This window comes from Rana temporaria, chromosome 2, assembly GCF_905171775.1.
Source record: "Rana temporaria chromosome 2, aRanTem1.1, whole genome shotgun sequence".
NCBI lineage: Eukaryota > Metazoa > Chordata > Amphibia > Anura > Ranidae > Rana > Rana temporaria.
Window position 1 is genome coordinate 239,959,407 of NC_053490.1, and position 26,725 is coordinate 239,986,131.

Sequence of the window (26,725 nt, forward strand, 5' to 3'; positions counted from 1 at the left end):
AGTCGGGGATCTCTGTCACCAACTCAGAGACTGACTAGGTGGCGCAATGATTTCAGAGACAAGAGGTTTTTACCACGTGGACAGTAGTTCCCCTGGAAAACCAGAGTGTGGAACTGGACACACAATACCGCCTTGAAGGAGGCTACCCACAGGCCCCGAACCAGCAGGCGCCCGGAGAGAAGACCGATTGCGTGATGCCAATACCTCTAGTGTTGAGCCACCGAGGAGTCTGGATCAACACTAGATACTCCAACGCTGAGTCGGAATCTAGCATGCCCAGGATTTGAACCCTGGGTCGCACACATGGAGGGCAGGCTTGCTGCCACTGAGCTACACCTTCTGGCCTAAACGTTTAACACCCACCCGAATCTTCGGAGGGTCTGAATGGGAATAACACATCCACTAGGTCGGAGACAGAAGCTGCTCTCAGAAGAAAGTCGTCCAAGTAGCGAATGAGGCAAAGCCTCGCTTTCTTAACAAAGTTAGGATAAGTGCGAGTTCCTAGCTGAAAACCCATGGTGCCGACGCCAGATCAAAAGGGAGGGCCACGGGCTGACAGAGACCCTCTCTCATCACGAAGCACAGAAAAAACACTGACATGCGCAAAACGGGACATGCATGCATGCGTCCCTAATGTTCGAGGACGCCAGGACGTCCCCCGGATGGAGCGCAGCTACTACCGAACAAATGGATTTCATGCGGGACTACCCGACGTTCACAAAGGTATTTAGGGCCTGAGGCCCATAGAAAACCCCAAACCTCTCGTCCTGCAGGAAAGGTAAAATTACCCCGCAGCTTAGCAAATGCCACACTGCCCAAGGCAGACCGACAGGTCGGGAGAGGAAGACACGAGGAAAGAACTTTGTTCTGTGGATAGGAGGAAACCGTATCTAGTACGCCAAAGAGACCACCTCGCAGACCCACTGGTCGTAGAGCAGGGAGGTTTCACCTAATTGTGAACCTGCAAGCCGCCCCTCCCACCTAGAGACAGGGAGGGAAGGCTACATACATTGGCAGGATTTGGGTGCCGGTGTGATCGGCTTGCGCACCCAGGGACGGATTAGTCCCCCAACTGGGCCTTTGACGGCCTGGGAGTGTTGCCCCTAAATAATACACACACATAGTGTGCATGTATATTATGTAGGTGTATGCACACATGCCTTTGGAGGAAACCGGAGTACCCGGAGAAAACCCACGCAGACACAGGGAGCGACAATGCAAGCTCCAGGCAGATTGGCGGCAGTGTCCGGATTCGAACCAATGACTCTCTTGCTGCCAAGTAATGGAGTTAACCACTACACCACCGTGTGCATAAAACCATTCTGAAACAGAAGCCCTGGATAACAAGGGCACAGCATTCAATGAAGCATCACAGACCTAGATGAGGCCCTGGACCAGCTGGTCCGCTAGCCTAATAACTTCGGGAGAGAGTCTGTGCTCCTCCACTGTCAGGTGCAAAATGCTCACTCCGTGAGTTGTATACAGCACTAGGGGTCAAGACTACTCCAAGATGGCCACTCAAGCGGTCAGAACGCGGCCACAGGAAAATGGCCGACCACAATGTAAGCTGTGCCATAGCGCAGCTATGACAAAATGACCGCCAACGGGAGTTTTCAATGTAATTGAAAAACCTCCCAAAAAATGGTATAGTATAGTTCTGACTGTGATCAAGATCTCTGCAGCCGAGCATCGGGACAATGTCTCCCTGGCTGTGATTAGCGCAGCGCTGTACAGACTTCCTGGCGGGCTCTGCACGTGTGCTATGCAAACACGCTGGAGCTCATCCTTAATCAAGATACTGATCAGTACAGAGACTATACTATTCATGGTGGTGATCAGAAGCTTATAGTGTGAATGACCGTTTGGCAGGCAATCAGGTATTAAAAGATACTGGCTGGGGGGGGGGGGGGGGGTTTGACTGACTGACACTGATGTCACTAGTGACACCAATACAGGGATTAGTTATATTACAGTACTGCTGACACAGGCTGGATGACGGGAGTGATCAGGAGGGCAGTCAAGGGGTTAACTGTTTGCCTAACAAGTGTATGCATGCTGCATTTACCTACAGATCTGGCTGAGTCTTTCCTTGCTTTCAGTTCTGAATGGTAACTGATAGCAGGGAGAAATCCAGCCAGAATGTGGGTGTTGTGTTTACAAACACACATCTGTGTGGCGTATGGCCACAGTCGATCAGCAGGTATACAGCCCAAATCGTTGGCTGTAACCTGCTGACGAACACGTGTGGAAAATCTCATAACGGTGGATCAAATTTCTCCCATAGTGTCATTTAAGGAGGCAACAGAGTGCCATAGTGTAATTCAATTTAGTAAAAAGAGTATTTTATTAAAATAAGGAACACTCACATTTGAGAAGATCTAAAGGCGATTTTGCTACAAATGACACAATGACATCAACGGGGCTCGTTTTGATGCGTTTCGTCTAACAAGACGACATCTAGGGTGCCAGCCCACTGCATTCATTGTGTTTAAATAGATGGCTTGACCCCAATAACGAGATACAGACCAGTGATGTATCCTCAATGCCAAATGCTCATTGCCGCAGGGGTGTGCGATTCAAGCCTCGCTCTGGAAAGTGAATCATTGCACGTATTAAATTTGACAGTCACAACGAGGCAGACACCTGAATGGGGTCAACAAAAATGATGACACCTTGAGGTATGATACATGTTATAAAAACCATACATAATAAAATGTAAACCCAGACATTCCAAACATGTATTGGTTGGTAATAAAAATAAAGTGGTTAATGTCCCACTCCACATTCATACTGAGTGGGGAGTGAGACTAATTCATAGATCCAGAAGGTTGAGGCATGAAACGCCTCTAGTCGTAGCTCCACCCCTCCATGGAGAAACGCATCTGTCAATGACAAAAAATTCTGTACCCTTTGGATCTCAATTGTGGCACAGACGATAATGTTTAGGCGCACAATGTTTAGTGTCGTCACTCTTGATTATGGCGATGTCTTAATCAACTCTAGTGGTGAATCAACGGTTGATTCGGGCTACATACGGTTTGCTGCAAGGGCAGGTTATTAGATATACAACATGTTTAGTGGCACATGTGCAGAAATGCTTAATGGGATACACGCGATTGGTAATGGTAGACCTAAACTCCATAGTTTTAGGACTACCCCATGTGTAATTTTGACAAACGCCGCACTTTTTACATTGGTAATAGCCCATCAAGTTATTAAAAAAAAAGTCTACAACTGGTAGATTGATGATATTGGGGCAACTTTGCTCTGTAGAGAGGGTGCACCCCTGTAAATTACTTTAGCCTGATCGGGTAGCAGAGTGCCCAAAATCCGGTCACTTCTTTGTATATTCCAAGGTTTGTTAATAATGGATTGAATTTGTCTGTGCTGGACAGATAATGATGTCAACATTGATCGCTTAAATTTTGAGTCTCGTTGAGGTTTAAATCGACCAGCAATGAACACCCATCAACTCCTAAAATATTATGCAACTCCAAGTCGACTTCGGCTCGGTCATAATCCTTGTCGAGAAACCTCTAAGACCCCTTTCACACTGAGGAGTTTTTCAGGTGGTACAGCGCTAAAAATAGCGCTGCTATACCGCCTGAAAAACTCCTGCACTGCATACTCAATGTGAAATCCGGAGGACTTTCACACTGAGGCGATGCGCTGGCGGGAGAGAAAAAATCTCCTGCATGCAGCATCTTTGGAGCGGTGAGAGGAGTGGCGTGTATACCGCTCCTTCCCATTTAAAAACAATGGGAAACTGCGGCAATACCGCCCGCAATGCGCCTCTGCAGAGGCGCATTGCGGGCGATATTAACCCTTTATCGGCCGCTAGCGGGGGTTAATACCGCACCGCTAGCGGCCAAATCCCGCGGCAAATCCGACGGTATAGCGCCGCTATTTTTAGCGACGCTATACCTCCACCGCGGCTCCCGCCCCAGTGTAAAGGAGCCTAAGAGTCATGGCTTATGTTTTGACCAAGTATCGGTACAATTTGTGTGAAGCCATGATCTATGGTGGCAACTATCCAAAAGGATAAAGCCGTTAGAGTAAGTGGGTTTCAAATAGGTTTTAAATTTAAACTGACATGCACGGATTTTAATGTCAAGATCTAAGAAATAGATTTTATTTTGACTAGATTTATAGGACAGAGATACCCCCATCATTCCTATTCAGAAGAGTGAAGAATTGGTCTAAAGACTCTGAACTGCCATCCCATAAGAGGAGGCTGTCTACATGCCTGGCCTGTCTTGGGCAAAGACTACCTCCTCCCACTTTGCCATAAATAAATTAGCGAGGCTTTGGGGCAAATTTAGCGTCCATCGCCTTTCTGTTGAAGGAAAAAACGATTATCAAACCAGAAATAGCTAGGCTTAGTAGCAAACTCGAGTAGCTCAATGTTACCATTCTGGAGTTCGGTAAGTGAATGGTCATGACTTAAAATGTTAAACTGCCTCAATTCCCACCTGTTGGGGTATATAGGGAGGCGGTAGCCATAATGTAGCCATCCCTGTAAAATTTAGACCCTCTAACAGTCCAATAGTATCCCTAGTGTCTTTGAGGTACGAGGGTGTCTGTCTAACCAAAGGTTGAAGAGAAAAAAAAAAAAAAAAAAAAAAAAATCGATATAATGACCTATAGGTGAAGTGACAATCCATGCCACTCACGATAGGGTGTCCTCCAGGTCAAGTCCAGTGGTCAATGTTAACATCTTTCTCTGTCCAACACAAAATTAGATCCATTATTACCAAACATTGGAATATACTAAAAAGTGACCGGATTTTGGGCACTCTGCTACCCAATCAGGCTAAAGTAATTTACAGTGGTGTACCCTCCCTGCAGAGCAAAGTTGCCCACAGTATCAATCCACCAGTTTGAGACTTTTCTCATAACTTGGTAGGCTATCACTCATGTAAAAAGTGTGGCGTTTGTCAACATAACACGGGGTAGACATAAAACTGAGTAGTTTAGATCTACCATTATCAATCGCGTGTATCCCATTAAGCATTTCTGCACGTGCCACTAAACATGTTGTATATCTAATAACTTGCCCTTTTGGCAAACTACCACTTCATTCACCCCTAGAGTTAATAAACACATAGCCAAAATCAAGAGTGGCGACACCATTGTCAGTGCCATAATCGAGATCCAAAAGGGTACAGAATTTTTAGTCATTGACAGATGCATTCCTCCATGGGAGGGGTGGAGCTACGACTAGGAGTTTTATGCCTCATAACCTTCTGGATCTACGAATTACAGTCCCACTCGGTATGAATGTGGAGTGGGACATTACCACCTTAATTAAATATGGCTTCATTTTTATTACCAACCAATACATGTTTGGAATGTCTGGGTTTCAATTTTTAACTTATTTTATTATGTATGATTTTATAAAATGCATCATACTTTGTATAAGGTTTCTCATTTTTTGACCCCATTAGTGTCAGCCTGGTTGTGACCGTCATAAATCTAATATTTTAAACATAAATTTATATTCTTATTCCATTTTTCTAATTTTCCTTAATAAGACAACAGGGTGTCACTGTCTCAATAACAGTCAACAGACCTTTAGCCAATGATGTTGCAGACACAGGTTTGCCTTTGCCACCGTATCAAAGCGGAGGCTAGACCTATGGTTATCTATACCGTTTGTTATACTGCGGCGATGGGTTATCTGAAACTCGCTGTTGGAAGCGAGGTTAGACCTGCATAAGTCAGCGCTGTCCCATTCGGTGGATACCGAGTGTTTGAGAATGAGTCTTGACTCGCACGCTCAGCATCTGACAACGAGGCTTGGTATATATTTTCAATATTGTGATGTTAGATCGCTCCGTTGCCGCATGCAATGATTCACTTTCCAGAGCGAAGCTTGAAATCGCATGCCCCTGTGGCAATGTGCATTTGCCATTAACGACACATCACTGGTCTGTATCTTGTTATTGGGGTCAAACCAGTGCTGTTCCATTCAGTGGATACTGCATTTTTGAGACTGAGGCTTAACTCGCATGCTCAGCATCGGACGAGGCTTGGCATACATTTTCAATAGTGTGCCAGTTAGATGGCACCGTTGCCGCATGCAATGATTCACTTTCCAGAGCGAGGCTTGAATCGCACACCCCTGGCGCCATCTTGTTCAGTAAGGAAGTGATTGTGGCAATGTACATTTGGCATTGAGGACACTTCACGGGTCTATCTCGTTATTGGGGTCAAACCATCTATTTAAACGCAATGACTGCAACAGGCTGGCAACCCAAATGTCTTGTTAGACGAAACGCATCGAAACGAGCCACGCTGATGCCATTGCGACATTTATACCAAAAGCATAAAAGCATTTTAAAATAGTACTCTTTACAAAATGGAATTACACTATATGTAGCACTCTATTCTTGACAACCTTATATGACTATGGGAGAAATCTGATCCACCTCGTCCTGAGATTGTCCACCTCAATGGTTACTGTCATTGCGAACCATCTGAGGGATTGTGGGATCACCCTACTTACAAGCCAGAGGTTGCCTATGCAGATGCCCTTATCCATTAGTGTAATTTCATCACAAGCCTTGTCGACTCATCAGGCATATGTCCTTTTGCGTCCAAGCATTCCAGTAAGCCTCTATACAGTTGGCGGGGGATATTATGCTTGTATTCGCCTTACATCTGTCTCCACTTTTGATGCCATGAGGATGTCATGAAGATGTCATGATGATTATTCTAGTTGTCTGGACTAATCACACGTTCAGTTTCTTCACTTGTGGACGCTTGTTTACATGTTCCTTTTAATTCATTTTATTTTTCATGATCACATTTGTAGATCCATTTAACAACGATATTTTAAATGTGCTTTATGTGTTCAAGATTAACAATTATTTTCATAATCGATTAGTTGGCCGATTGTTTCGATTAATTGGATAATAGCCTTTAAAAAAAAAAAATTATTTTAAACAAAATTTTGGGCCAATTTGTTGTTGGGCAGATTACAAAAAACACTAATTGCTGCAAAAACACATTAAATGCTTTTCTGCAGCTTCTCCATTGAAGTATATTGAACAAAAAAAGCACCATTTTGCGTTAAGTCCTTGCCCTTTCCAAATACGCAGCAGCTGAAAAAAAATCATGTATGTGAACGTGTCCCATAGGAAAACATGTAAATTAACTGTAGTGAGTTTCTGCAAAAAGCACCAAAAAACACACACAGGTGTGACCCAGGCCTGAGAGGTTTAGTAACATAATGGGGTTAAAAAAACAAAAATAAGTACAAAAAGAGCAAATAATCACTACTGTAAATGGTTCATTTTTTTTACTGTGGGACATTGAAAGTAATATTTACATTAGCGATTTGCTTTTTTGTACTATAAAGGGCCAATTTTTTTTTTTTTAACCCCATTATGTTACTGGCCGATTATTCGATTATGAAAATTGTAATCGATTAATTTCATAATCGATTAGTTGTTTCGGCCCTAGTTGTCAGCTAATGGGGGCCTCAAATGCAGCCCTTGACATCCCCAAAGGGCTGCACATAATTTTCAATACATAAATGCTTGAGAAGACTGTCAAACTGCAGACCTAACAGAGGAAATGAGGGGCAGCGTGTGGACATGCTAGGGACCATACAAAACAGGGAACATGTTGCATAATGGTAATAGAGATCAATACCATTACCCTAATCAATGCTCCCACTACAGAAAGCTGGGGCCTGAGGGCTGCACATCATATATCAAAGGGCTGCATGAAACTCTCAGACTGCAGGTTGGGCACCAGGGCTTTAGACCTTAAATTATGCTAAGGGACATGTGATGAATGTGGTGGCTTTTTTTCTGTGCATTAATGTTGGTATACTGTGCAAGCATCTTAAATGAACCCAGCTGTTCTCCTTGGGTGAACAACATTCGATAACTTGGTTTATTAGGATTGACTGCACTGCTTTCTCCAACTTATATTTAAAACAAAGACTATTCCAAGGACATTACAGTTAATGTCATTTCACCCCCAGCTTGTGTGGTACAATGAAGAAAAAAAATGCAATTACGAGCACTTGCCTTCAATCCATAGTATTTTGCAGTCTGTTGCCACAGTGCAGTTAAAGCGGAGTTCCACCCAAAAATGGAACTTCTGTTTTTTGGAATCCCCCCTCCGGTCTCACATTTGGCAACTTGGGGGGGGGGGGGGGCAGAGCAGAAACCTGTGTAATCCAGGTATTTGCTCCCACTTCCGGGCATAGATTACCGCAGTGACCTACGCCATGTCCGCCGCCTACTCCGTCACCCCTGCTGTCTTCCCAGAAGACAGCAGGGATCGCTCAGCGCGACTCACGCATGCACAGTAGAGAACCAGGCTAGGAAGCAGCAAGGCTTCACTTCCTCATTCCCTTGCCGAAGATGGTGGCGCCTCCACCCGAGAGCCGAGGAAAAGATTGGCTTCGGGTGCAGATATCACAAGCGCCCAGGACAGTAAGTGTCCATATATTAAAAGGCAGCAGCTGCAGTATTTGTAGCTGCCGACTTAAAAAAAATTGGCGGAACTCTGCTTTAGGAGAAATGTAATTGTTGAGCAAGTAAAGGACATCATGGAGAAAATTGAATAGGGAAGGTAACATATCAATAATAACACCCAAAAAAACATAAGTGTAAACATACTTTGAAATGCTGATTGTTCTGAGGGTTGATCCTAAAGCATGAAACTAGGCAGTCAATCATAAGGTCTACATCTGCATTCTGATTTGTGGCTCCTCTTGAGAAAGGCTTGCTGGGATTGAAGAGCAAGTTCTGTAGACAGAAAACTTCTAGGTCACTTAGGCAGTCTAACACTTCTGTTTTTACATTTGTTTTTTTTGTTTTATATTATTGCTATTAAATATGTATTAGACAAAACAAAAAACATACAAACAGTTCAAAAATATCAAAAAGACAGCTTCAATACCAATGAAAAAAAAAAATCGTTTAGCCTCTCATCCCTAAATATGTTTATATTTAGGGATGAGAGGCTAAACGATCTATCGGTTTACACACCAGAGTGTGTGCAGTACCCAGTAGCACATACAAAACCATACACAAAGAAGAGCTATAAAAATCTTTAACCACCTACCGCCTGCCGTACATATACTGCGGCAAGGCCGCTCTATTGTGCAAAATCACGTATCTGAACTGGATTTTGTCAATGGCCACTGGGGGCCATGATCGCACGCCGATTGGTCACAGGAGGAGCGATTCAGCGGGCCGGCGATGTCTGCCGGCCAACCGCGATTGCTCCCCACAGAGACAGGATGGCGGTCTGCCGATGTATACAAGCAGACCACCGTGCTGTCAAGCATGGACACTGATCTAGTGTTCCTGCTAATCAGGAACACAGATCAGTGAGTCCATGCAGTAAGCCCACCCCCCTCACAGTTCGAAAAACACATTGGCGCTGATGTCCACCCCTTCCCTGCCAGTGTCATTTACCGGTATACTGTGTCGCTGCATATTTAGCACTGATTACTATATAAATGTCACTGGCTCCCAAAAAAACATCAGCTAGGTGTCTAATCTGTCCGCCGCAAACCCGCTAAAAATCGCTGGTCACTGCCATTACTAGTTAAAAAGGAAAAAAAAAAGCCATAAATCTATCCCCTATTTTGTAGATGCTAAAACTTTTGTGCAAAGCAATCAATATATGCTTATTTTTTTTGTTTTGTTTTTTACCAAAAATATGTAGCAGAATACATATTGGTCTAAATTAATTTAAAGGGTAACTAAAGGATTTTTTTTAGCTAAATAGCTTCCTTTACCTTACTGCAGTCCTGGTTTCATGTCCTCATTGTTCGTTTTTGCTTTGAAGTAGCTGTAATCCTTCTCTGATCTCCACACTTTCTGCTTGTCTGGCTCCTTATGAAAAAACTCATACGAGCTTCTCACTGTGGTCCATGATCAAGAAGGTGTGATTACTGTGTCTAAAACTCCTCAGAACCAATCGGATTCATTTTAAAAACAAACACTGCCCTGTGTTTGTTTTTGTTCTGTGTCTCTGTACTTCACTGAAACATGAAACTAGTTTAAAAACTAAACTGCAGGAACATTATATGATCACGGTTATCGTTGCAGCAATGATCAAGATCATTTTGTTGGGCTGTGATTTCCTACAAAATAAATGTATTCCTAGCAGCCAAATAGCTGCTAGATTACTTTTACCGGGTGCGATGGGGGAGCCCAGTAAGGATGTGACTGGTGGCATCCAGCTCTGGGCACACAGTGGGAGGAACAAATGTTGAGTCTCCCATTGTGGGACATGAAAAACAGGAACCAACAAGGATTTTGTCACTTCCTGTGTCGGGTTTGTTTACCTGGCAGTTAGCTACCAGTAAAGCAGCCCATCTGTGTCTCATCAGCTGCACTGGAGGACAGAGGAGAGATCTGGTGTCTATAAGAATCCAAATCCCATCTATAAAGAGGACCTGTCACGGTCCCATGCTATTACAAGGGATGTTCATCCCTTGCAATAGAAAAAGTGTCCCCTGTTACCCTGTGTTCAAATACAAACGCCGCAAACCGCCAATTGAGCAATTATTTTGTCACCAGACCCTGTGCAACTCTAAATTGGTAATTTGAAAAGGCGTTCAACGTTGCCTATGGAGATTTTTAGGTACCGCAATTTGGCGTTGTTCCAAGGGCTGACGCAGTTTTAAAGCTGGTTGTTGTTTCGTATATATTTACTTGGCATAACGTCATTTTACCAAATTGATTATATTGTGTTTTTGTGCATTTTCATTAAAGTGCATTTTTCCAAATAATAAGTTTGAAAAACTGTTGAGCAAATACTGGGACATTTTATTCTCTAGGGCCTCTGCTTAACAATATATAATGTTAGGGGGTTCCAAGTAGTTCCGGAAAAAAAATATATGATTTTTTTTTACGAAAGGAATGTCAGAATTGGCCCAGATCGGAAGTGGTTAATGTGGAACGTATGTTCCTTGTTTAACATTGTTAATCAGGTTATTAAGGGTAAGGTTCCACTTGAAAAAGTGGTAAAAAGCCAAACTATAGCTCCTCTTAATGTTACTTTTCCTCTCCTCCTAGCTATCCTGCCTACACTGTATAAGATCTGTGTGCTTACCCATTCTTTTATCTGCTGAAGTTAGGTCAATTGATCCTGCAGCTCCAGCTCATCTGTGTAAGGGAGCGTGCCCTCTTCCATGTATCGGCTACAAATTGAAGCAGGAGCTGAAGCTGCAGGATCCCGTGCCAGGAACAGATTAAAAATAAGAACATAATACTCAACTACATATTTCCATGTAATACGGCATACTGTATTGTCAAGTGTGCAGCCACATATTCAAACATATTTCCCATGGTCATAAGAGATTCAACCACACATATTTGGCAGGTACAATTTGCACACCATCTCCCTTCCAGGGCCATTACTAATTGGCCTTGCTTCAAACAATACCATAGCCAAAATGAATGAAATATGACACAGGGGAAAGAATTTGATAAGAAAATAGCCCTGGACTTGTAAGATTACTCATCTCAAACCCCAAAGACGAATGAAAAGTAACGATACAGAATGCAATAATCCATCAGCCCTTGCGCACACTACCGTGACTGTAAATCAAACATCCTTGCGCAACCTTATGGCGGCTTGCCTATGACTTTAACAGAAGTCAATGCAAATCATGTCTAAGCCACCCAAAGTAGTGCAGGAACCTTTTTCTAAGTTAGAGTGACTTGAGAAAACGGTTCCATTGCCGTTAATGGGGTGCTACTTGTCATGCGATTTTGAACACTCAAGTCACATGACCAGTCGGTAGAGTGAACCGGGGCGCAAAAGGCTTATACTAATATACTTCGAAGATTGTTACAAAAATGCAGAAGCTAAAGAAAAAAGCACAAATATATGCCTGTGCTCACCTTTAAGTCGATGACTAATGACTGAACCAGATGGAATATGACAGAATTATCTTCCCAGTTGACATATGTGGACGCTTTACACAACTTAACACAAGCAATTGCAGCACTCTCTGTAAGTGGTTTCCCTACTCCATGGCCAGTTAGGGCTTTCCTGAGGCTTTCAAGAAACAATTTCTAAAACAAATAAGATTTGTATGATCAAACAAACTGTACACAAGTATGTGGTTCTTACATAATTACATTAGTCTTGATGCACAATTATTGTTTTTGCCAAACTTAAAACAGGACAATGACCATAACCTCACCAAAATTAAGCTTGTGGCTCATTTCTATTGGGAGTGTGTGGTAGTAATCCCCAATCTCAGTTGATAACTCCTTAGGGGGAAACACGTTGGAAGGAGCCAGTTGTAACATCAGCGAGCACGGTCCGCAAAGCAGGCAGGGTTGCCACTATTTTTTTGCTGTAACGTTTATTTTTTATTTATTTTTTATGTACCTTTTAAATAGATTTTTTTTTATCAATAAGGATACTGCACTATTTGTCTTCCTACAATTTTTTTTTATCATTCATCATGAGCTATTAACCGGGGATCCACTTGAGCCCTTAAAAGGTATAGAGGAATCCATTTTATCAGCTGCAGATGTGTCCATGCTTACTCATCAATTCGTGTCTGCTGGGAGCGGTTGTCCCATCGTAAATCTCCGCGATTTGGTAGACGGAGAAATGCATCCCTTAGCTGTGGATCAGCACACACACTTTTGACCTATGTGGGTCTGGTAAGCAGCTATTTATTGCTTTTGGGAACGGTAGTGTCTCCTTACTAAAAAGTGTCCACACACCTTTGGATCAGCATCTGTTCGATTTGGGACTCAAGTCATTTGGATCGGTTTTCAATTCAGCCCATCAACTCTGCTGAATTTGATTTTTTTTATATATATTACTGTGGGTTTTTTCCACCCTTTGCATAGAATCAGAACAACTCTACACTATCAGTCTGTGGTAGTCATCAATTAATTCACGAAATCTTTTTTAAAAAGGCAAATGTATCTTATAATCATAAAATCAAAACTGTATACAGAAAATTTCAAATACTATAAATATAATACTGGGCATTACAAGATATGACACGTTTCAAAAAGAGCCAAGCTATCTAAGCAATTGCATACTGTTCATCCCCACCCACACAGAAAGGCAGTACAATAACGTACTTCCAAAGTACAGAAAGTCAGTTATTTTGTTTACAGACAATATTTTCTTGTACTTATTTGGTCATCTTCTGTTATCATAAATACGTTTCTTTGAAAAACTAGATTCATTGCATCCACTTTCTAGTCCTTCCTTTGCTTGGATTTTGAGGGCAAGCAGACATGTGATATTTAGCTTTCACTGCAAAATAACTTATTACAGGTAAAACAATGCATTAACATTTGTCTACTTGCAGTTTACTTGTATAACCCTAGGAGAGAGAGATAAGACTTAAAATCCCAAGGAACAGGAAAACACATCCTATTATGTAGAAAGCAAGTTGTGGAGGGAGAAAAATGTGAGTCTGTTCTGCTGGGAGAGGCATTAAAAGGAGAATCATCTTGGCAACCCTCCCCTTTGGCAGGTGTCGCTGGGTAGAGGGGAGGGAGACCCGTGAACAGGCGTTCTCTAATCTCCCCTAGCAAGAATGACCATGGAAGACATGCATTACAACACTTCTGCAAGAGCTGATCAGTGAATTTTGGGGCTGATCAGTGTATTCTGCAAAGGAAATTGTAAATTATGTATAGAACTGTATTCCATTTGTAATGCTTTACCCATGTATTGCACACTAAACTCATTGTGCACATGACACTAAATGTTTTGATTATGTATTTGCATTTTTTCGAGTCCTGATAAGAAATTAGCCTGCCTATGTAGCACCCCTTGCTACCTTATGTAGGCATCACATTAAATATTACAATTGTGTTTTTTTTATTTTTAATACATAAAAGTGCAAACACACCTTAATTCTGCCAAATAAACTGAACATTGATTTGAAAAGATGCTGTGTATCCTTTTGTGTCTGTTCCCTAATGCAGCAATTTGGAACCAATGATCAATATTATAGGAGTTGGCCATCTATAAGGAATGAACATGAAATCATACAAATTATTCTCCAGTCTTGCTCACCTTGTTCAGTTTGCTTTCTTCTACCGAGTCCTTAGAAATGTCCTGGATAATTTCCGGGCACAGAACAAGTAAAATTATTTGCAGGGGCCAAACTGCTACTTTTCTCTTGTTGCTTTCAGCAAAACTGTCCACAAGGTCAAACAATTTCTCTGCACAATCTGGAAAAGAACAAAAAAACAAACCTGATGCTGAGATAAAAAGTATTTTGTAGACTGTTCCTTATTTTTTACATTAACCCTTTGATGACGAGCACACACACATATGAAGCCTTACTGGTTAAGTGGGCCATCTTCTGAGGCTCCAGATCTCATGCTAGCGATTAGGAGGCTAAGATTTTGAGCATTTGCTTGACGTACCCGTTGCCCTGAAAGGCACTAGTGAGCAGATGGCTGAAGTAGTTATTCGGGAAGTGGCCCAATTTGGGCTACGTGACAACATAATCGGTATAGCTTTTGATACTACAGCATCTAATATAGGACTGATCCAAGGGGCATGTACCAGAATTGAAAAGGGAAATCAGACAAACATTGTTGTGGTTGGCTTGCAGTCATCACATCCATGAACTAATATTGAAAGGAGTGTTTGAGGATTGTTGTGGTATACCATCAAGTGGCCCTGACATCCAGATTTTTCAGAAGTTCCAAAGTCTGTGGGCTTCATTTGATAAGAAGTCATATACAACAATGCTGGATGAAGAAATTTTGTTACTAACAAAAGACGTTCTTTGAATTGTTTGGGATCCACAACGTGACAGAATACTGCAGTGATTCTGAGAAGCCATGTGAACGCTCTTAAAGGGGTTTTAAAGGTTAAAAAAAAAAAAAATCCCTATGTAGCTTCCTTTACCTTAGTGCAGTCCGCCTTCACTTGCCTCATCCTTCGATTTTGCTTTTAAATGTCCTTATTTCTTCTAAGACATCCTCACTTCCTGTTCTTCTGTCTGTAACTACACAAAGTAATGCAAGGCTTTCTCCCTGGTGTGGAGAAAGCCTCTTGAGGAGGGAGGGGGCAAGCAGGAGTGTCAGGACACTCTACTTTTCGGATAGAGAAAGGAGCTGTGTGTTAATGGGCGTCTTGACACTCCTGCTCGTCCCCTCCCCCCTCAGGGTGGCATACCACAAAAAGAAATCTGTTTTTGTGGGAACAAAATGATAAAAATGTAGTTTGAGTACAGTGTAGCATGACCGCACAATCATTTAAATGGCGACAGCGCTGAAAGCCGAAAATTGGCCTGGGCAGGAAGGTGTGAAAGTGCCCTGTATTGAAGTGGTTAACCACTTGCTTACTGGGCACTTAAACCCCCCTCCTGCCCAGACCAATTTTCAGCGCTCTCACTCTTTGAACGACCATTGCGCAGCCATGCTACACTGTACCCAAATGAAATGTTTGTAAATTTTGGTATTTGATTACCTCTTTTAAAAAAAAAAATACAAAACGGTCTATTTTGTTATAAAATTTAGCAAACGGGTAATTATTCTCCTTCACTGATGTACGCTGATGAGGCGACACTGATAGGAACTGGTGGGCACCGATAAGGCGGCACTTAGAGGTGGCACTGGTGATCACTGAGAATTGGCAGTGATGGGCGGCAGTGAGGGGGACTGATCAACACTGGTAGGTGACATTGGTAGGTGACATTGATAGGCAGCACTGCTAGGTGGCACTGACTGGTACCACTGGTGGGAATTGTTGGTGACAGTGATGGGCACTGATAGGTGGTACTGATTGCCACTGGCAGGCGGTACTTGTGTCCACTGAGGCAGAATTGCCTCTTCCACTGGGGACCGATGTCCCTCACTCAGCAGCAGGTGATAGTTTTTTCTCCTCACGCTGTCAGCTAGAGGAGAGAAAACAACAACTACCGAGCTTTGATTTGATCACGTGGTAAAGGGCCCACTTACTCGGGTGCACGCATAGGGGAGGACATCTATTGACGTCCTCCCGGCAATTAGGGTGCGCGCTGTAGCCGTCATTCGACTATAGCGCAGGCCCCTAGTGGTTAAACAAAAAAAAAGTTAGCCCAATTTTTTTTTGCATTATGTAAATGGTGTTACAGCGAGTAAATAGATACCCAACATGTCATGCTTTAAAATTGTGCACTTGTGGAATGGCGCCAAACTTCAGTACTTAAAAATCTCCATAGGTGATGCTTTAAACATTTTTACAGGATACCCGTTTAGAATTAGAGAGGAGATCTTGTGCTAGAAGTAGCGCTCTCACTAACGTTTGTGGCGATACCTCATGTGTGGTTTGGATGTTGTTTACCTTTGTGGGTACGACGTACATATATGTTTGCTTCTGTGTGTGCACAGGAATGGAGGTGCTTAAACGTTGTGTTTTTTGATCCTTTTATTCCTTTTACAAGGAATGTAAACATCCCATGTAATGGAGGGCATGACAGGTCCTCTTTACAGAGAGATGTGGGGGTCTATAGTCTGGAAAGACTGGGATTAAAAAAAAAAATTAAATACAAAAAGAATCCTCTCAGCTATGCATTTTACATAGTTAACTTCCACCGTCAGCTGATTCCTTCTCACCAAAATCACAAGGGGGAGCCGGAAGAAGAACCGGTGGGCAGCAGGAGTCATGTCCTCCCGCTGCCTAAAAAAAAAATCAAGGGGCTGAACAGCCACTATGGATTGCTTGTTTTTGCGGTGCAAGGAATCGCCACCGGAAAATAATGATATCTGAATGATGCCTGCAGCTGTAGGCATTCAAATATCCCCACTCAAAATCCAGGACGTCATATGACGTACAGCGGACGGGAAGCGGTTAAATTGTCATACAAATATATATTTGAAATAAAATCTTTATTATTTTGTGGAAACATGGTGTGGGCAGATTTCTGCCAGTCAAAAGATGTGTCACGCCCCTCCAGCCCGTGTCTTAGAACAGGGAGGTAAAGCCACCAATCAAGATGTAACATTCAACCCTCATTGTGAAGACAATCACAGTCTGCTTAAACTAATAACACAAAGAATTAAATGTTACCATGTTTTTATTGAACACACCATGTAAACATTCACAGTGCAGGTGAAAAGGTATGTGAACCCCTAGACTAATGACATCTCCAAGAGCTAAATGGAGTGAGGTGTCAGCCAACTGGAGTCCAATCAATGAGATTGGGGGTGTTGGTTACAGCTGCCCTGCCCTATAAAAAACACACTGGGTTTGCTTTTCACAAGAAGCATTGCCTGATGTGAATGATGCCTCACACAAAAGAACTCTCAGAAGACCTATGATTAAGAATTGTTGAATTACATAAAGCTGAAAAGGGTTATACAAGTATCTCCAAAAGCCTTGCTGTTCATCAGTCCACGGTAAGACAAATTGTCTATAAATGGAGAAAGTTCAGCACTGCTGCTACTCTCCCTAAGAGTGGCCGTCCTGTAAAGATGACTGCAAGAGCACAGCGCAGACTGCTCAATGAGATGAAGAAGAATCCTGGAGTGTCAGCTAAAGACTTACAAAAGACTCTGGCATATGCCAACATCCCTGTTAGCGAAGCTATGATACGTAAAACACTAAACAAGAATGGATTTCATGGGAGGATACCACAGAAGAAGCCACTGCTGTCCAAAAAAAAACATTGCTGCACGTTTACAGTTTGCACAAGAGCACCTGGATGTTCCACAGCAGTACTGGCAAAATATTCTGTGGACAGATGAAACCAAAGTGGAGTTGTTTGGAAGAAACGCACAACACTATGTGTGGAGAAAAATAGGCACACCAACATCAAAACCTCATCCCAACTGTGAAGAATGGTGGTGGGGGCATCATGGTTTGGGACTGCTTTGCTGCGTCAGGGCCTGGGCGGATTGCTATCATCGAAGGAAAAATGAATTCCCAAGTTTATCAAGACATTTTGCAGGAGGACTTAAGGCCATCTGTCCACCAGCTGAAGCTCCACTTAAGATGGGTGTTGCAACTGGACAACGACCCAAAGCATAGAAGTAAATCAACAACAGAATGGCTTAAACAGAAGAAAATACGCCTTTTGGAGTGGTCCAGAGTCCTGACCTCAACCCGATTGAGATGCTGTGGCATGACCTCAAGAAAGCTGTTCACACCAGACATCCCAAGAATATTGCTGAACTAAAACAATTCTGTGAAGAGGAATGGTCAAGAATTACTCCTGACCGTTGTGCACGTCTGATCTGCAACTACAGGAAATGTTTGGTTGAAGTTATTGCTGCCAAAAGGAGGTTCAACCAGTTACTAAATATGATTGTATGTACACCCATGCGATTAAATTCAGGCACGTAAAAAAAAAAGGGCAAAGATATTGGTGTTTGAATGGCTTAAATCGCACCGTACAGGCATCACAAGTGATTTGCACAGGAATGAGGTGAGATTCCTGTGGCGTCCCGCATAAGTGTGTGAACCTAGACTTAAGCAAAAGAGACCAACACATGTAATAACCAAGCTTATCTGAACGGAGAGAAGACATCCATCACCTAAGGAAACGAGCAAGAACTGAGGCTTAGTGGCAGGGGGTATATAGGGGATTTCGCAACTTTTTTCCCTCCTGTGCCCAAACACGTGAAGGTGGCAGTAGGATTAAGACAAGTCTTTTTTTTCCGGATTCCTGGACTCTACTGGAAATGGATGATTTGTTTGCAAAGAATAGTATGATCTTTCTTTTTGGGTGAACGCGCACTCTAGACCCCCTTCCTAATAGCAAAAGCAAAGGGGGTGCAAGATCTTCCTCTGGATTGGCAAGTAATGAATAGAGGGTCGCAGTGGATTTGGAGCTAGACAATGAGGCTCAAAAGCCGTTGATTTAATAAACATGCCCTAGGGTTCAAAAGAATGGTGATAAAATGCCTAAGCTGCATAGCTTGTCAAAGCTTTAAATGAGGAATCTCACACCAATTTAAATGTTGTCTTTTTGTAAAACAAGTAATGCAATACTTTTTTTGGAGTTTGCTCAATAAAAACACATATTTGGCAGCATACATAGTACAGTGGTAGCACTGACAATGTTCAAAATTATATTCCAAAGTAAACGTTACTCAAAGGTGGGATTAAACAGGTAAAAATATGAATTAGTGCCTGAACAAGGTTTTTTTCTCATCCATTGAGTGAAGTCATTTAGCATCAACTTATACTGCACCTACAGGAATATTGAACACTGGCAATAAAATAAACTGACCCTTTAAGAATGGTGTTTTTACAGAGGTCTAACTTTTTATCTGGAACAAAGTGTGCACAGAGCTCTGAATCTTTATTTGCACTACACCAGTTGCTCAGAAGAAAACTTACCAGCCATATCAGTCTGAGGCCTCTGGTATAACTTTGTAAACTCATCAGGATAATTTTCAACCCAATTCCAAAATGCCTGCAAAAAAAAATTGCAAAATATAAAAAACTATATCCCTTGGGAAAAAAAAGCAAAGTTTGGAAAGAAATTTAGTTCATTAGTTGGTATTAAAGGGGGGTTCAAGGCTTTTTTTTATGTTTATTAAAAGTCAGCAGCTATGAAAAGTGTAGCTGCTGGCTTTTAATAAACCTACACTTACCTGTTCCTCGGTCCAGAGACGTGCCCGCTGGGAGCTTCGTTCCGGTCCCCCCCTTCACCACCGGTGCCTCCACTGCAACTGTAGGCACCCGGCTGTGACAGCTTTCGGCTTCGCGGCCAAGCACCTACTGCGCATGCGCGAACGGCGCAGCGCTTTTTGATTGGACAGGCGATCGCCTGGGACCGGTCACGTGTCCCAGGTGATGGCCTACAGGGAGGAGCCACTAAAAGGCGATGTGATGTATCGCCTTAGTTGTCCCTGGGCGGAAGGAGGAAGTGGGACAGGAAGTCCCACTCCTCCTAAAGCCCTCACTCCCCAACCCCCCCCCCCCCCCCAAGAAAATTACATGCCAAATGTGGCATGTAAGGGGGTGAGAAGTGGATTGGGTGGAACTCCGCTTTAAGTAAAAAAATAAAATAAAAAACTGAAAGGATTAGCAATTGTAAAGGTTCATATTTTTTTTTTAATAAAAACAAACCTGTTATACTCTGCGCAAGGGAGGCCCCGATCCTCCTTGTCTGGGGTACCTCGGCGGCGCTCCGTGCTCCTACTCTTCGAGTGCCCCCATGGAGAGCCGCTTTCCATAGGTGCACCTGTGCATGCGCGCTCCTGAGTCCTACTGATGCATTCATTGACAGACAGCAGGACTCAGCCCTGCAACACTAAATTTGATTGACAGCAGTGGGAGCCAAAAGCTCATGCTGCTATCAATTTAGCCAATGAAGACCCAAGACAGCAGCTGGAGCTGCTGGAACGATCAGGTTCAGGCAAGAAAAAGGGGTACAGATGCAGCACAGAAGGTTTATTACTTTAATGCTTTAAGGTGGAAAACCTTGAGCCTTTACAACTTTCTTAATCACCAGCACTGTCTACAGTCTCCCTGCAGCTGATCCTGCCACCTTGTTCTGCACTGTGTGTCTGTGTGGAGGTGGTCACCTGGTTAGACAGGGCTTTTTCTTACTTATATTAGGGTTTCTGGCAAAGAACAGTAGGAAGTATAGTGTTGACATCAAATCTCAGTCCACATCTCATGAGACTAGCATTAAGAGGCAGAAGTGCCTTCGATCTCAGTGCAGAAATACAGCTACAACGCATCAGAATAACACTTCCTAGGCAAAAATCACATGACAGAAAGAGTACAGCCATTTTCAGAACAAATTTAAGACAAAAAGATAGATATAGATGTGTGGAGCACACATGTGAGGTGGTTTGAGTGCTCGTTATTATGGAAGGTGTGAGCAGTAATGACTGGGAGTGTCTAGCAATGCCCTAGCAACAAGGCAGGGTAGGATGATGCCACCAGTCTGCGTTTTTCAGCCAGGCTTCGAAAGTACGTAGTTGGCAAGGGCATTATCCAACTTTAGTCAAAGCTGCACAGTTTGCTTTTTATCTACGGGCACCTACAACGGCAAATTTTTTGCCTAGTAGCACTAAGGGCCCCGGTTCAAATCCCAACCACGGCACTGCCTGCATGTAGTTTGCATGTTCACCCTTTGCGGGTTCTACTGTTTTCCTCCCACATTTGAAAAACATGGTGGTAGGTTAATTTGCTCCTGTCTAAATTGGCCCTAGTATATGTTTGAACGAATGGGAGTTATGGACCTTAGATTGGAAGCTCCTTGAGAGCAGGGACTGATGCGATTGTACAATATATGTGTAAAGCACTGCGTAAATTGGCCCTTCCCATGATGGAACCTAGACCCTATGGTCTTGTTATGGAGCATCTCCTCTTGCGCCCCCCTTGACGCTTTTTTCTGCCGATCAGGCATGCGGGAAAACCCCAATCGTACCGTATTCCTTGCTCTTGCAGCACCTTTAGTAATGGTCTTAAACGTCTTCTTCTTCCGAGCGTCTCTTGAGATAGATCCTGATATATTTGAATGTTTTGCTCTTCAAATTTTATTGGAGACTTCTCTCAGGTTTTTCCATAGTTGATTTTTCCTCTTCCCAGCTTTCAAATTTTATGATATCTCTAGGACTCTACTGTGGTATTCGTTCTCTGTTCAGACTCCATTTCCATCACATAGTCTATCCTAGTCTCAGACAATTATGTTCTGTTCTGCTGTATTTTTAGGAGCCATTTTTATCTCATCTCTTCTCCTTCTCGGTCTGGGTGTTTTTAACACCTTGTTGTTTTTCAACTACTTTTTTATTTCCGTTACTCCCATGGGTTACAAAATTATTCATCGGGCCTGGGCTTTGACTTAATCGGGGGGTTGATGTAGCACCCCCTCTCGCTCCTCTGGCCCTTGTACTCATTTTTGGCCCAAATGGCTTGCTCAGTTTACTTCTGCCTTGATGCTTATTATCGGAGCCCGTCCTCCCCAAAGCCTTACCGTAACCCCGGTTTGTGTTCCTGAAATACTCCCATGTCTCAAGAATGGGGGAGGTCAGAGGGAGAAGGAAGGAAAAAAAGGGGGCAGGGGGAGACCCAAGGCACCTTGGTAGAAAAACCCCCCGGACCAATAGGGGCAAGTAATGACCAACAATTATTTTATAATATCTGTACAATCCTAGATATCGTCATTAGCCCCTGTTCCTCTCCCCCGCTAGACAATCTGACCTTTAAATCATTCTTTAATGTTGAAATATAAAATTATGGAAATCGCAGTAGTTTGGCGTGTTTGAAAAACTTAATTCACAGCTCACAATTCCCACTTATCACATATATATATCCATAAGTATATAGGCAATATATGTTGAAAAAAAAGGGGGGGGGCTCTATCTTCTACTTTTTTTTCTCTCACAAAATGTAGCATCCGTTAGTCCTTTATCGCATCTCAGCTTGACATTTATGGTTCTCATCCCCTCTCTTTTATTTGTTCTTTGTGATAGGAAAGAACTATCCAATCTTTTCATTGGTGATTCATTCCGGTTCTCTCCTCACACTCCTTGCTAGAATGAAGTTCAAAAGCGCAATATTAAACAGTCCTGAAAGCTATACAAACCGAGAGGTAATGGCTTTCTGCCTATTAGATTTAATTAAAATTTTGCTGTCTCAAGTAAAAAAAAAAAAAAAACAACAATGAAAGAGAGAGAGCGTAAATCAAAGCAATAAGAGAACCGTCTATGTAGTGATACTTCCACGCTTCTATGTTCTGTGTTCTTTTTTAACCACTTGCTTACTGGGCACATAAACCCCCCTCCTGCCCTGCCCAGGTGAAATTTCAGCTTCCGGCACTGCGTCGCTTTAACTAACAATTGCGCGGTCGTGCGACGTGGCTCCCAAACAAAATTGACGTCTTTTTCCCCACAAATAGAGCTTTCTTTTGGTGGCATTTGATCGCCTGTGCGTTTTTTATTTTTTGCGCTATAAACAAAAAAGAGCGACAATTTTGAAAAAAATACAATATTTTTTACTTGTTACTATAATAAATATCCCAATTTTTTTTTTTTTTAAAAAACACTTTTTTTTCTCAGTTTAGGCCGATACGTATTCTTCTACATATTTTTGGTAAAAAAAATAAAAAAAAATCGCAATAAGCGACTGGTTTGCGCAAAAGTTATAGCACCTACAAAATAGGGGACAGAAATATTTTTTATTATTTTTTTTTTTTACTAGAAATGGCGGGGATCTGCGATTTTTATTGGGACACATCGGACACTTTTGACACATTTTTGGCGCCATTCACATTTATACTGCGATCAGTGCTATAGATATGCACTAATTACAGTATAAATGTGACTGGCATTGAAGGGGTTAACACTAGGGGGTGAGGAAGGGGTTAAATGTATCCCTGCATTGTGTTCTAACTGTAGGTGGAGGGGGGGTGACCGATCTATGTCCCTATGTACAAGGGACACAGATCGGTCTCCTCTCCAGAGACAGCTCCGCTGTCTCTGTGTAAAACGGCAATGAGAGATGATCTCATGTTTACATATGAGATCATCTCTCATTGGCCGCACAGATCGCATCGCAAACGGCCACTCTGATTGGCCGTTCGCGGCGATCTGTAATTGGCTGTGTCCAAGGGACACGGGCAACACAGTTTCCCCGCTGCGCGCTCTGGAGCGCGCGCGGGGAACGCCCAAAGGGGCGGACGTCTATTGACGTCCTGTTGGATTTTGGGATCCGCGCTGTAGCCGTCATTCGACTATAGCGCGGGTCCCAGGAGGTTAAGCAAAATAACATTGTCCAAATAGCTCTTTTTTTCCCTAGTAGGGGATATAACATGTAGCAGTGTGGTACTCACGCTTTGTTGCCTCTGGGATCGTGGACACTGCTTGTAGGGTGATAAAAGTTTTAATTACATACATATCTTGTCTATCTTTAGGGATATAATGCAGAGCGGGGGGGGGGGGGGCAATAAGAGGGGGGGCAATAAGAGGGGGGGACCCGGCGGTTACGCTTGACACCTGAAACCTTTTGCCACTCTTAGTGATTTGATGCTTCCTGCTTCACCCCTCGACACGGACAGGGCTGAGCGCTCTCCCACTGGCACCTTCACTGGCGCTCCTCATCCCCAGCTGCAGCTGGCTCCAGCGCGCCCTGTACGTGGGGCGTTCTCCTCGCCCGGAGCGCTGCAGGGGATACAGGAGAGTTGTTTAGCCCGGGGATCGCGGCACCTCAATCCGGCGGTGTCTACGGGGGTCAGCGGCAGCGTGGAGAGAGCGCATTGTTTCGCTGGAGACCTGCTGGCCGGAACTCCCGCCTAGCCGTCACGGCGCTCGGACCGCGCCATTCCTAGACTCCTCCCTCCCGCCTCCTTGGAGATTGATGTAAGCTACGGCAGTAGCATTGTCGGACTGTATCCGAACTGGGTGGCCCTGTAACCTGCTCGTCCAGGTTGAGGGCCAAGTATACTGCCCGAATTTCCAATATGTTGATGGGCAGGCTCCTTTCGGTTTGGCCCAGGTTCCCTGGGTTGAAGCTTCTTCCAATACTGCACCCCAGCCTATTAGGCTGGCATCCGTAGACACCACCTTTCAAGTGACTGGGGGAAAGGATCTTCCTTTCTGCAAGTTCTTGGTCTTTAAAGCGGTAGTTCACCCCCCCCCCCGACACATTTTACCATCGAGACAGGCATTGTAGCGCGAGCTACAGTATGCCTGTCCCGATTTTTTTAACCCCGTACTCACCTTGTAGTCGTCCATCGTAGATTCCGGCTCCCGCGGGGAATGGGCGTGCCTATGGAGAGGGAGGATGATTGACGGCCGGCCCTGGCACGTCACTCTCCCCGAAGACAGCCGGAGTAGGTCTCGGCTCTTCACGGCGCCTGCGCACAGGCTATGCGCACGCGTCGTGAAGACCGAGCCTATTTCGGCTATTTCCGGAGAAGCGTGACGCGCCAGAGCCGGCCGTCAATCATCCTCCGTCTCCATAGGCACGCCCATTCCCCGGAATCTTCGATGGACGACTACAAGGTGAGTACGGCGGTAAAAAATTCGTGACAGGCATACTGTAGCTCGCGCTACAATGCCTGATTTTAAGGTAAAATAAAAAAAAAATAATAATTTCCCGTCGATAGGGTGAACCCCCGCTTTAACCACCAACTGAAGCTTTAGCGCACCTGTGGCAACAGGCGCATGGGTAAATCCAGAGCTTGGATCTTCCTGTTTCAGGCAGCTAGAATACTGCCCTGAAGTAGTCTTGAGTGAAATTGGGCATAAGGAACAGCCTCGAAGGAGGCTACCATCTTCCCCAATAGCCTCATGCAAAGGCGAATAGATGGTTTCTTGTTTGTCTTGACCTTGTGGATCAGGTCCTTTAGTGACTTGATCTTTGGTTCTGGTAGAAATACCCGGCTTTGGGCTGTGTCTATGATCATGCCCAAGTACTCCAAGCCTTCTTTGGGCTTTTTTTTTTTTAAGTGTATTTTTTGTGCGTGTACTCGAGAGAGGAGCCGGACTGCAGGAGTTGGGAGTAGGCAGGCCTCCCCCAGAGGCAATCTGCCACCTTTCTCCATGCCCCGGGTGGCAATGGTGGGTGTGTGAGGGGGTCCTCCCACACAGCCCGCCCTACCTGCTCCGCTTTGAAGCCCAACGGGGCAGAGGGACTCCCTATAAGGGAGTGAGAGGATCTAGCCCGCTCAACCAGCCCCGTTAGTCCTTCGCCTCTCTTTTTAGAGACCGCGTGGTCAAAGTGCGTGCATGTTAACCCAATTTCGAGTGCGTGTAAGTGTGGTGGTTTTTGTGGGAGGGGGGTGGGCGTACTAAGCGCAGGCTTACCTCGCATAGCACACCCACCGGGAGCCGGGCTGAGACCACCAAACTCAATTCACATGTAGCTGAGACCAGGATCCGAACCCCTAGCTGCAGAGGTCAATGGCTTGTCAGCGCAGTGACAATCGCGTTGAGCCACCGCAGCTCCACCTTCTTTGGGCTTATAGAGAAGATTTTTGTAAGCTTACAATCCATCCTAAATGCTCCAGGTACTTTATAGTGGTGAGCACAGCGTGATCTAATTTTGCTACTGACTGATCTATGATCAGTAGATCGTCTAGATAAGCAGTTGTCGCTATGTCTTGTGCTCTGAGATTTGCCAACAGAGGGGCTAGTACCTTTGTAAATACCAGAGGTGCGGTAGCCACACCAAAGGGTAGAGCCACAAACTGAAAATGGCAATGTTCCACTGCAAACCTTAAAAATCTTTGGTAAGCGGGCTGGATAGATACATGCAAGTATGCGTCTTTGATGTCTATTGACGCCATGAATTCTCCGCCTTGTAGGGTGGCGACCACTGATCGAATAGTTTCCATTCGGAAATGGCGAATGTTCAGAAATTGATTTAGAGCTCTTAGATCCAGAATGGGTCCGACATCTCCGTTTGGCTTTGGGATTACAAAGAAGTTTGAATAAAACCCTGAACCTTGCTCCTTTAAGGGTACTTCTGTGATCACCCCTTGGGATAGCAAGTGATCCAATCCTTTGAAGGACACGCTTTTTAAAAGGATCCTTGGAAAGCCTTGAGCTTCGTAAATTCCAGTTTGTACCCTAGGGATACTGTGGATACTACCCATCTGTCCAGGATTTCTGTCTGCCATGCTGTTGAAAACTGACAAAGTCGCCCCCCCCCCCCCCCCACACACACACACTCGGCCGAGCGGGGTGCCTCTTCATGCAGAGGCTTTGGGGTTTTGCTTGTTCGCTCTTGAACCCCACTGCTTGTGATTTTGGGCCTGGTTTTCTTTGGTTTTTGTGGCCGGCTGAAAATGCCGTCG

The 26,725-nt window shown here is 43.9% G+C and overlaps 1 protein-coding gene across 4 annotated transcripts in view; it reads right to left on the minus strand.

Moving 5' to 3' along the window:
* Window positions 1-26,725, minus strand: part of NF1 (neurofibromin 1) — a 317,171-nt gene that overhangs the window by 236,088 nt on the left and 54,358 nt on the right. For all 4 annotated transcript variants that reach the window (XM_040336668.1, XM_040336666.1, XM_040336665.1 and 1 more), the window contains exons 7-10: window positions 19,309-19,384; window positions 14,044-14,201; window positions 11,886-12,059; window positions 8,640-8,768 (exon numbers count right to left, since the gene is read on the minus strand). In XM_040336668.1, the coding sequence (XP_040192602.1) occupies window positions 8,640-8,768; window positions 11,886-12,059; window positions 14,044-14,201; window positions 19,309-19,384 (537 nt within the window). The remainder of the gene's footprint in view (window positions 1-8,639; window positions 8,769-11,885; window positions 12,060-14,043; window positions 14,202-19,308; window positions 19,385-26,725) is intronic.